This window comes from Carcharhinus amblyrhynchos, chromosome 1 (genome assembly GCF_965287045.1).
Source record: "Carcharhinus amblyrhynchos chromosome 1, sCarAmb.v2.hapA, whole genome shotgun sequence".
Lineage (NCBI taxonomy): Eukaryota > Metazoa > Chordata > Chondrichthyes > Carcharhiniformes > Carcharhinidae > Carcharhinus > Carcharhinus amblyrhynchos.
The window spans coordinates 68096907-68108896 of NC_137324.1; the positions used below are offsets into that span (position 1 = coordinate 68096907).

At 38.8% G+C, this 11990-nt stretch overlaps 1 protein-coding gene across 4 annotated transcripts in view; it reads left to right on the plus strand.

Annotated features, from left to right (window-relative positions):
* Positions 1-6863, plus strand: part of LOC145341455 (kinesin-like protein KIF2A) — a 110118-nt gene extending 103255 nt beyond the window's left edge. For 3 of the 4 annotated variants that reach the window (XM_080186418.1, XM_080186441.1, XM_080186433.1), the window contains 3 exons: positions 1140-1241; positions 3133-3268; positions 4120-6863. In XM_080186418.1, coding sequence (XP_080042544.1) covers positions 1140-1241; positions 3133-3268; positions 4120-4205 — 324 coding nt within the window. In that variant the 3' untranslated portion in view covers positions 4206-6863. The remainder of the gene's footprint in view (positions 1-1139; positions 1242-3132; positions 3269-4119) is intronic. The other variant, XM_080186427.1, reaches the window with a different exon arrangement.
* Positions 6864-11990: the final 5127 nt, after the last annotated feature.

Here is an 11990-nt window from a genome sequence, read left to right on the forward strand (position 1 = left end):
TTAAGTCAAGCATCATCAGAATTGACAGTCATCAGTCATACTGCACAGACCACAGCATGGTCACACAGTTCCTGAAAGACTCCTGTATAGTTAAGATATTAGCTGCATTGTATTCCAGTCCTTCATGAGGATTTAAATTAAGTGGGGGGCAGGGGAGAAGTGTTACAGAGTGTTCTGCATTCTTGCTGTTTCATATTTTCATGTTTCTTTGTATATAAAGCAGTTTGAATTTGTGAATGTGTTTCACAACCTTTTGTGGCTGAAGTTACCACAGTTTTGATTAATGTCTGGCTTTAAAAAAGCTTGATGTGGGTATGCCGGTGTTGGACTGGCGTAAACACAGTAAAAAGTCTGACAACACCAGGTTTTAGTCCAACCTATTTATTTGATAATATACTCACAAGCTTTCGAGGGGACTGCCTCTTCGTCAGGTGAATCACCTGACGAAGAGGCAGTCCCCTCGAAAGCTTGTGAGTATATTATCAAATAAATAGGTTGGACTAAAACCTGGTGTTGTCAGACTTTTTACTTTAAAAAAGCTTTCCAGTGTGTAAAAGGGAAAACTTTTATACTGTAAGTTCTTCCCCCATTGTCACATCCCCAGACAATGCAAGTTCACACTATTACTGTTGAATTAACTGATTTGACTTTACAGGGTCATGGTTAAATCACACAGCATGGAAGGATGCTATTCATTGAAATGTGCCTATGGCAACTCTTTGAAAGTGCTATCTAATTAATTGCACTCCTCCACCCTTTCCTTTATAGACCTGTAAAATGTTTTCCCTTCAAGTATTTATCTATTTATCTTAAGTATTTTTCTTGTGCGAAATTTACTATTGAATTTGCTTCCACCATCAAATCAGGCAATATATTCCAGATTACAACAGTGTAAAAATAAATCCAAATATTGCCGCCTTTTGCCAATGACTTTAAATCTGTAATCATCTGAAGCATCCCATTTCTATGGAGAAATGTGTGTGTATATATTGTTGAGCTGTATGTTTGTCTTGTTTGTAATGGATTGAATATACCAAAGCACTGCTTGGGTGTAAGTGGATTTAAGTTTTGTTCTCAGTTTTTAATTGAAAGAATACATTTTTAAAACACTCGTGGCTGATTTTTACTTGTGTTTCGAGGAGGAGGAGGTTTCACCTCAGCTGTTCACTTTCCATGAAGCAGTGTCTCAAATGGTCGAAATGGAAGAACAGGTCGTAGAGGACCATCGAGCAATATTCCAGGTAAGAAATAAATTTGTGCACACATTTCCTCAAATAAGTCCACAGGAATGTTGTACAATTATGTCAGTTACTAAAGTGATCATCAGTTCTTTCCCAGTGAGCTACACTTGCTGCAGTAACCTGGGGAACAGTTGTTTTTACTTTTTCTGTCCCAAAGTTTCCGCCCTATTGCTAGCTAGCTCGACACAGTTTCACTCCTAAATATCCTCTTAACCGATATCAGTTTAACCTAATAATTTACGGAATTATTGAATGTAAATTTGGTTATGGGCATAGTAAGATTCATTCAATTAGGATCAATGTTAGTTTGTTTCTAATCATGGCACCATTAACAATTCAAATTGTACAGAAATTCTTTGTGGGAAGGAGAATCTCTAGTCAGTACTTCCAAAAATATTTTTAATGATTTCAAGGGCTGTTTTTGGCCAGTTAGAAATTTGTACACATATTTTAAAAAAAAAAGCTCACTTCCATATTCACAATGGACAAAGAATTCAAGAACAAATTTAAAGCAAAGATTCTTAGCTAGCAAAGTAGAATATAACATAAGAAAGTAGGCCATTCACCACACAATCTTGCTGTACCATTCAATAAGATCATGGCTGGTTTTCTCCCTCAGTGGAAACCCTCTTCCACCTCACTTTACAACACTGAGTGAACCTGCATCGCATGGGTTGTGACAGTTCAAGAAGGTAGCTCACTACCATTTTCCTCGAGGGCATTTATTTAACCTAAATGCTTTTGCTGTCTCTGTGCCTTCTTTACAGCTTACTTCCTCACCAAGCTTTATGTCCTCAGTACTTGGTCACCTTGCCCAAGTCATTAATGTACTTCATGACTAGGATCTTTTTAAATGGTAGGGTTTCCCACCCCACAATCTGAAGAAACAACTGGGAGCACATCCGAGTGGCATTAATTGGCTGGAGACTAGATTCCACCCCTCTGAAGTTCTGCTGGCTTATCTGATTGACCGGCAGCCCTATAGCATTGCAGTGCCAGGACTGGGATTACAGTCTTCAGATTCTAACTCCTGGAGTCCACAACCAGGTAAGTGTGGGGCCAGGCAGTAAGTGATATTGACCACTTAAGGCCTCTTAGGAAGGCTGCCTGGGGAGGATGGCTGTAAGGCTACTCCAGGAATTTTAAGGGCCCCTCCCCCTTGTAAACCCACTGGCAGGCAAAAATAAAATTCTGTTCCATAAACAACTGAGGTTTAAGCAATGAACCTTGTGGCATCCCACTAGTTGCAGCTAACCAACCTAAAACTGACTTGCTCTTTCGTAATGTCTAATTCCTGTCCATTACCCCCTCACTTCTTAATGTTAATATGATACTCACTAACACTAACCCTGTTTTGCCAAATAATTTTTTGTGTATCACCTTAATGAATTAATGCTTTTTGAGAATTGGGTGGCACAGTGATTAGCATTGTTGCCTCATAGTGCCAGGGACCCAAGTTCAATTCCATCCTCAGACCACTGTCTGTGTGGAGTTTGCATGTTCTCCCTGTGTCTGTGTGGGTTTCCTCTGGGTGCTCTGATTTCCTCCAAAGATGTGCGAGTTAGGTTGATTGGCCATGCTAAATTGACCCTAGTGTTAGGGAATTTGCAGGGTAAACATGTGGGGCTATGAGAATAGGGCCTGGGTGGGATTGTGGTCGGTACGGAGACAATGGGCTGAATGGCCTCATTCTGCACTGTAGGGATTCTGAGTGTGAGGTGTCATGGAACAAGTTGATTACTTTTAACTTGTATTAATGGTTTGAATTATTTTATTTAAAGATTTACAAAACCGACTAGCTCAAGGACAAAGTTATTTTGAATTAACTGGTTAGAAGAGTTTACAACTAGTTATTGTGCAGTATCTACATTTGGTTTGGTTGCATCTGCAGGAATCTATTCGGTGGTTAGAGGATGAAAAAGCACTTTTGGAGATGACTGAAGAAGTGGATTATGATGTGGATGCATACTCCACACAGCTGGAAGCTATTTTAGACCAGAAAGTTGAAATTCTAACAGAATTGAGAGGTAGGTTTACAGAAGTGTAATCGCAAGCAATCAGCATTACAAGTGAATGTATCTCTCTAATGCAAATTTGGGCAGCCATTGTTTGACTGATTTCTAGTCACCCTTTTCAGACTTCTTAAAAATTCAGTTCTTAAAAGTATGAGTCCAAGTTTCCAGCTAGTGGATTAAATGCGATTGGTATAAGCACATCTTTATGGCATGATCCCAATGAGAAAATATTTTGCCATTCCTTCATTGATACAACCTCAAAATCCTGGAACTTCTCCCTAACTGCACTGTAGTTGTACCTACACCACATGGACTGCAGTGGTTCAAGCAGACAGCTCATCAGCGCCTTCTCTAGGGCAATTGGGAATGGACAATAAATGCTGACCTTGCCAGATCCCACAAACAATTACTCACTGTTTTAATGAGTTGATGAAGTCCTGAACTTTAACGAGTTTAATGTGAGGAATTGAGATTGAAATTTAAAAATTACTTAAGATAATTTCTGCCCATGATTCACAGAAATGGGAAAAATTGTTTGAGTTAATAGAGTTAATATAAATATACACTTATATTTTGTAAAGAGGTTCAGTTTCTATCACTCATTTTAAACTGGTACTGTTCATTGTTATAAAGCTATCTTTTATGGTGAGTAATACAATTAATTATCCTAATTCATCATATCATATAGATTTGGCCATTTCTCCTGTGCACACTACTGAGCATATATTGGATGTAAAATATTCACTTTAGCTGTCAGAAAACTTGCAATAATTATTTTCTTTTCCCAATCACTTCTGCCACCACCCAAAGTGAAAATTACCTTTTCCTGCAGCATATGAATCTCTTGTATCTTTCGTTTACAGATAAAGTAAAAGCCTTCCGTACAGCTCTTCAGGAGGAAGAACAGGCTAGTAAGCAGATCAATCCCAAACGGCCACGAGCTATTTAAATGACAGACCCTGCTAAGGATTAACTGATTCACTAAATCTTTGTTACTGAAACTTCCTTACTAATGTCAGCTGTGGTCACCAGAATCCAATCACTGGAACGCTAAGAACTTTTGGAACTACATCAATTGAAACTTTCTATTCTTTGACTTGAATAAGTTTTCTTCTGAACACACTCCCATGGTATTACTACTATTGCTTCTAATCCAACAGCACAAATTCACAGGGTTAGGACTTTATGAAGTACTTTATTTGACAGTTTTTGGGCTTTGCCAAGAAACTTTGGAAAGAAAATCCTTGCCAACTTTTTTTTAAAAACTGTGTCAAAATAACTGTGGAGATTATGCTTTTAGATACTCTGTATTTTTTATTTTATTTCTAAATTGATGTGGTTACATTTTGTTATTATAGCTGGCTGTTCAGTTTTGAAGTGTGTTTGTATGCATGCACAACCCATTTGTGGTGTGAAGTAACTTCCCATAGACCAGAGTGAGCTTTTCCTGTTTTCTCTGTGCCAGAGGCTGATGTCCCCAAAGCAGCAGGTGTCTTCAAACCAGCAGGTGCCCCAACATTAGGCACAGCTATTACTTAATAAAAATGCATTCCTTGTTTCCTGTGTGAATTAATTTATTGTGCTATGTATTTTTCTGTTTTAGTTGTGTGTTTGAGCCATCCTTTGTCTAGTTTGTTCTATTATCTCACAAAATATGTGCCATATCATCAATGTATTTAAAATAGCAGATGATCTGAAATGTCTTGAGATGGTACACAAATACAGCTTGACATTCCACATACATATCCTATATCAATTAAGCCTGAGTGTAGCTGTTTTGCAGTGTACACTGAATTTTTAAAATTACTGTAAAATGCTTTACAGCATTTCATTTTACCAGCTATAAAGAATATTGAAACTAAAGTGAACTATTGGGAGGGGTTGTATTTCAAGCAAAGTCAGAACATGCACTAGATGTTATGGTAATTTCTAAATGAAAGAATAGGATTCAATTACAAAGTTTCCTCATTTCAAAGTTTTAATTTGAGTGTTTACTTTTCCTAAAAATGATTAATTAAAATATAGATTTAAATGGTGATTACTAATGTATTAATACATTTTGGAGCACTGGTAACTTGAAGCTTACAAATGAGTGTGTGGAATAGTTTACAGTGTTGATGCTTCATGCTGTTCAGATGAACAGTGGAGACATCATTGGGAAACAAAGTTTTAGGAAAACTTTAGCCTGCTGTCCCTAATTTTTTTGATTTCTGTGGCAATGTTTATGTTCAAAATCTCATCAGTTATGTATATTATAAAATTTTCTTCTAAGTTAATTTAAACTTTGTATTTGAAATGTAGTATTAAAGCAATGTAAACCATTGTACTGGTATGATCTGACAAATTCCAGCTGGACAAAACTGTACAAGTTAATGATTTCTCATTTGTAATTACCACTTGTTATCTCATTTGTATACTTACGATGCAAAATTTCAATTCATTCATTTTACCAGTTTACCTCCTGCAAGCATCAGTAAAATGTTTCTGAATGTGAAAAGTTAAGTTTAATGCAGCATCTTTCCAATTAATGTAAAATGTGTATTTAATGCAATCAGAACTTCACATAATCCATACATGAGCCACATTGAGATATGATTTAGTACTGTAGATGACAATATAATGTTTGGAGAGCTTTGACAAACTGTTGTGTTCATTGTGATAAGTTGACTGGAAACTGTGGGCATTTAGAAAAATATAACCTTTGTTTTCAATTAGTCATCAAATTAGGAGAGATAGTTGCTTAACATCAATCGAGAACCCTGATCTTGGCAGCTCAGGACACCCAAATATAATAATTGATATTTTTGAATCATAATATTTTACTTTAAATCATGTTAGTTACAGAATTGTTTGGAATAGTGAAGGGTTGTGTGTAAGATTTACTTTTAAGTACTTTTTGTGATGTTTTGATCTTAAGTTTCTAAGTAGCCTTTTGTAAAATACTGAAAAAAATTAAAGGAAGCTAGACATGGATGCATGGGTTTTGAAATAGTTTTTGTTTTTAATATATGGTTTTGTAACACGCAGTGCCTTTGTTAACTTAGCAATAGCACAGTGCATCACTTTTTTTTCTTACCGATATCGTGGCATTATCTAGTCTATATTCATTTTCAAGTCAGAATTATATTAGTTTTAAATAGCATTTGTTCCTGACATAGAATTAAGATTTGCAAGATGAATTTAATATATCATTTATATTCCTGCCTTTTCTGCTCCATTTATGTAGTTATATGTGTGTCTCAGCTGGTTTACTCCCTCTTTGATGCTTTCTCATTTTTAGGTTGTTTAATGGCCTCGTTAAAACAATTTACTTCCACAGGAACTGAGTACATGAATGTTATAGTAACTAAGAAGAAATATTTGGATAACTCATACAGCACATTGTTCTATTCAAAAGAATATTTCAATTGTGAACTTAAACACTAATATAGTCGATGTAGCAATACTGTATCCTGTTATCAGCTGATTCTCATTTAGTCTTGGTTTCATTATTCTTGATAAACTTGTAGTGATTTAACTATAATGACTCTTAAATGAATCACAGAAGTATTTTTTGGTCAATGTGGACCATCTGTATTGCAAATAAGAGGGCAGACACCAAATAGAACACAAGTACCCAAGGAATTCTCTTATTTCTAAAAAGAAATTAAATAAAATGGGAATAATTTAAACTGTCATCTCAAAAGCTCAGTTAATGACCACCGTGGATTTTTATACTCTTGCAGTTTGTTATAATGTCAGTAAGCAATTCCCATTGCTGAAATCCATCCTACCAAAGAACAAAGGACAGCACAGCATAGGAACAGGCCCTTCAGCCCACCAGGTCTGTGCTGACACAGGTGCGTCTCTAATATTTTCTTGTCCCTGTGTGGTCCACATCCCTCTATTCACCGCCTATTCATATATCTATCCAGATGCCTCTTGAAAGTTATTGTAGAATCTGCTTCCACCACCTCCTTTGGCAGTGCGTTCCAGGCATTCACCACTCTCTGTATGAAAACTGTGCCCCTTACATCTCTTTTAAACTTCCCCCTCTCACTTCCAAACTATGCTCCCGAGTAATTGACCCTTCGACCCTGAGAAAAAGACTCTGATTAGCCACTCGATCCAAGCCTGCCATAATCTTGTAAACCTCTATCAGGTCTCCCCTCATCCTCCGACACTCCAATGAAAACAATCCAAGTTTGTTCAACCTTTCTTCTTTGTCCATATTCTCCAAACTAGACAACATCTACTGAAGTGGTATGGGCTGTATCAGTATCGTCTACTGAGGTAGTACGGGCTGAGATTAGGAAGAGGAAAGGAGAGGTCACCCTGCTGGGAGTTTTTTATAGGCCTCCGAAAGGTTCCAGAGATGTAGAGGAAAGGATTTGTAAAGATGATTCTGGATAGGAGCGAAAGTAACAGGGTAGTTGTTATGGGGGACTTTAGCTTTTCCAGTCAATATTTGTAAAGTTATAGTTCAAGTACTTCAGAGGGGTCAGTTTTTGTTTCTTGACACAGTATGTAGATAGGCCAACAAGAGGTGAGGCCACATTGGATTTGGTACTGGGAAATGAACCAGACTAGGTGTTAGACTTGGAGGTAGGTGAGCACTTTGGTGATAGTGACCACAATTCAGTCACATTTACCTTAGTGATGGAAAGGGATAGGTATATACCAAAGGGCAAAAGTTATAGCAGGGGGAAAGGAGGTGATTAGGCGAGATTTAGGATACATAGGTTGGAGAAGGAAATTGCAGGGGATGGGCACAATTGAAATGTGGATCTTGAACAAGGGGCAGCTATTGCGTGTCCTTGATAAATATGTACCTGTCAGGCAGGGAGGAAGTTGAATCTCTTGTGAAGAGGAAGAAGGAGACTTACGTAAAGATAAGATATGATGGCTCAGTTAGGGCACTGGAGAGTTACAAGTTAGCCAGTTTAAGTTAACCTAAAGAGAGAGTTAAGAAGAGCTGGAAGAGGACATGAGAAGTCTTTGGCAGGTAGGATCAAGGAAAACCCTAAAGCTTTCTATGGATATGTCAGGAATAAAAGAATGATTAAGGCAAGATTAGGGCCAGTCAAGAACAGTAGTGGGAAGTTTTGCATGGAGTCTGAAGAGATAGGAGAGGCACTAAATAAATATTGTTCGTCAGTGTTCACACAGGAAAGAGACAATGTAATCAAAGAGAATACTGAGAATACAGGCTTTTGGACTAGGTGGGATTGAGATTCATAAGGAGGCAGTGTTAGCAATTCTAGAAAGTGTGAGAATAGATAAGTCCCCTGGGCCGGATGGGATTTATCCTAGGATTCTCTGGGAGGCTAAGGAGGAGATTACAGAGCCTTTGGCTTTGATCTTTGTCATCATTGTCTACAGGTATAGTACCAGAAGACTGGAGGATAGCAAATGTCCCCTTGTTCAAGAAGGGGAGTAGAGACGATCCTGGAAATTAATAGACCAGTGAGCCTTACTTCTGTTGTGGGCAATGTTTTGGAAAGGATTATAAGAGATAGGATTTATAATCAACTAGTGAGAAATAATTTGATTCGGGATAGTCAACACGGTTTTGGGAAGGGTAGGTCGTGCCTCACAAACCTTATTGAGTTCTTTGAGGAGGTGACCAAAGAGGTGGATGAGGATAAATCAGTTGATGTGTTTATGGATTTCAGTAAAGCGTTTGATAAGGCTCCCCATGGTAAGCTACTGCAGAAAATACGGATGCATGGGATTGAGGGTGATTTAGCGGTTTGGATCAGAAATTGGCTAGCTGAAAGAAGACAGCGGGTGGTGGTTGATGGGAAATATTCGACCTGGAATTCAGTTACTAGTGGCGTACTGCAGGGATCTGTTTTGGGGCCACTGCTGTTTGTCATTTTTATAAATGACCTAGATGAGGGTGTAGAAGGATGGGTTAGTAAATTTGCAGATGACACTAAAGTTGGAGGAGTTGTGGACAGTGCAGATGGATGTTGCAGTTTGCAGAGGGACATGGATAAGCTGCAGAGCTGGGCTGAGAGGTGGCAAATGGAGTTTAATGCGGAAAAGTGTGAGGTGATTCACTTTTTGGAAGGAGTAACAGGATTACAGAGTATTGGGCTAATGGAAAGACTCTTGGTAATGTGGATGAGCAGAGAGATCTTGGTGTCCATGTGCATTGATCCCTGAAAGTTGGCACCCAGGTTGATAGAGTTGTTAAGGAGGCATACAGTGTGTTAGCTTTTATTGGTAGAGGGATTGAGTTTTGGAGCCATGAGATCATGTTGCAGCTGTACAAAACCTTGGTGCAGCCGCACTTGGAGTATTGTGTACAGTTCTGGTCGCCGCATTATAGGAAAGATGTGGAAGCATTGGAAAGGGTGCAGAGGAGATTTACCAGGATGTTGCCTAGTATGGTGGGAAGGTCTTATGAGGAAAGGCTGAGGGACTTGAGGTTATTTTCGTTAGAGAGAAGAAGGTTAAGAGGTGACCTAATTGAGGCATATAAGATGATCAGAGGATTAGATAGGGTGGACAGTGAGAGCCTTTTTCCTGGGATGGTGATGACTAACACGAGGGGACATAGCTTTAAATTGAGGGGTGATAAATAAAGGACAGATGTCAGAGGTAGGTTCTTTACTCAGAGGGTAGTAAGGGCGTGGAATGCCCTACCTGCAGCAGTAGTGGACTTGCCAACTTTAAAGGCATTCAAATGGTCATTGGATAGACATATGGATAATATTAGAATAGTTTAGGTTAGAGGGTCATTAGATTGGTTTCTCTAGTTGGTGCAACATCAAGGGCTGAAGGGCCTGTACTGCGCTATAATGTTCTGTGTTCTACATCTTGGTAAACCTCCAATGCATCAACATCTTTCCAGTAGTGTGGCAACCAAAATTGTACACAATACTCCATATGTGGCCTAACCAAAATCATATACATCTGCAACATGATTTTCCAATTCCTATACTCAAAGCTCTAACCGATGAAGGCCAGCAGGCCATATGTCTTCCTGGCCGCCTTGTTGACCTGAGTTGCCACCTTCAGGGAATGTGAATCTGCATGTCTAGATCCCTCTGCTAATATTTCCAAGGGCCCCTTTCCTTCTCCAGTTGACCTTCCAAATTGCAACATTTGTCCAGGTTAAACTCCATCTGCCATCTTTCAGCTCAGGTCTCACCTACATTTCCTCTCTTTCTCGTATATATTATATATATCTGTGTGTTTGTGTGTAGCCCCAGCACAACAGACCTCCAGTCAGAAAAATACCTTTCCACTGCTACTCTGTTTTCTATGCCCCAGGCAAATTTTGTATCCATCTTATCAGCTCACCTCAGATCCCATATGACTTCACTTTCTGTATCAGCCTGCCATGAAGAACGTTATCAAAGGCTTTCTTAAAGTCCAAATCAAAATACTGGCAGTTAGCATTGACCAGAAAATGAACTGCACCTGCCTATAAAGACTATGACTACAAGAGCAGGTTAGAGACTGAGAAATCTATGGCGAGTAATTTGTTCCTGGCTCCATGAAGCCTATCCACCATGTACAAAGCACAAGTCAGGAGTATGATGGAATACTCTCCCCTTGCCTGGATGGATACAACCCAAACAACACTCAGGGTTGAAACCATCCAGGACAAAGCAGCTTGCTTGTTGATACTTATCCAATTTCAAAATTCACTCTCCAGCACAAATTCACAACAGCAGCATTGTGTATGATCTATAAGATGCACAGTCACAGCTCACCAAGGCTCCTTCGACTGCACCTTCCAAATACTTGACCTCTATCATCAAGAAGGATAAGAACAGCCAACGTATGAGAACACCACCACCTGCAAATTGTTCTTCAAGCTACACACCATCCTGACTTGGAACTGTATCACCATTCCGTCATTGTTGCTGAGTTAAAATCCTGGAACTGCCTCCCTATCAGTAGTGTAGATGTACCTACAGCACATGGACTGGTACCATTGAAGAAGGTGATTCACCACCACTTTCTCGAGAACAGTTGGGATGGCAATTTGTGCTGGTCTGGCCAGCGGGGGAAATGCATGGTGAATTTTCAGTGAGAACTGGTTTTGGTTTGGGACTAATCTGTTACACAATGTCCAGGTGTAGTTATGGATAGCTGGGCCAGATATGATCGGGATTTGGAAGAATAGAAAATGGTGGTTGGGAAGAGAAAATGAACAGTGCTGCCACTAGTAAACCATTGCAGGTGATCTGAAGATCAGCTGAGAACATTGGCATTAATGTTTGGAAGTGTTCAAATTTTAAACATTCATTAAAGCTTTACCAATTATGTTGGGGAAAAGAATATCTGGCTTTGCAGTTACCTTTTGTTATCACAGTGTTTAAATCTGAATTAATGTTGAAATACCTGTATTGAGAGACAGCTGCAGATGTGACAGCTATCTTTGAACGCAGTAAATAGATAAATTATCAGGTAATTGCTTTTGGTTATAGTAGTTGAGGGAGGAGCTTCTGCCAGGACACCAGGAAATATCCCTGGTATTCAGATAGAGCTGTTGAATCTTCTACATAGGCAAAACTTTAGCTTAGCAATTTACTGAGTGTGCACATTCATTATGTGGTATTCCTTTGGTACAATTCTTCACAATAAAGTGTCAGTCAAACATAGAAGCGAATTACTACAGATGCTAGAATTTGAAACAAAAGCAGAAAATGCCTCTGAAAGCATCTGTGGAGAAAGAACAGCTCATCTTTTGACTCTTTGTCAGAGCAAAGTATCAATCTTGTTTCACATTTTT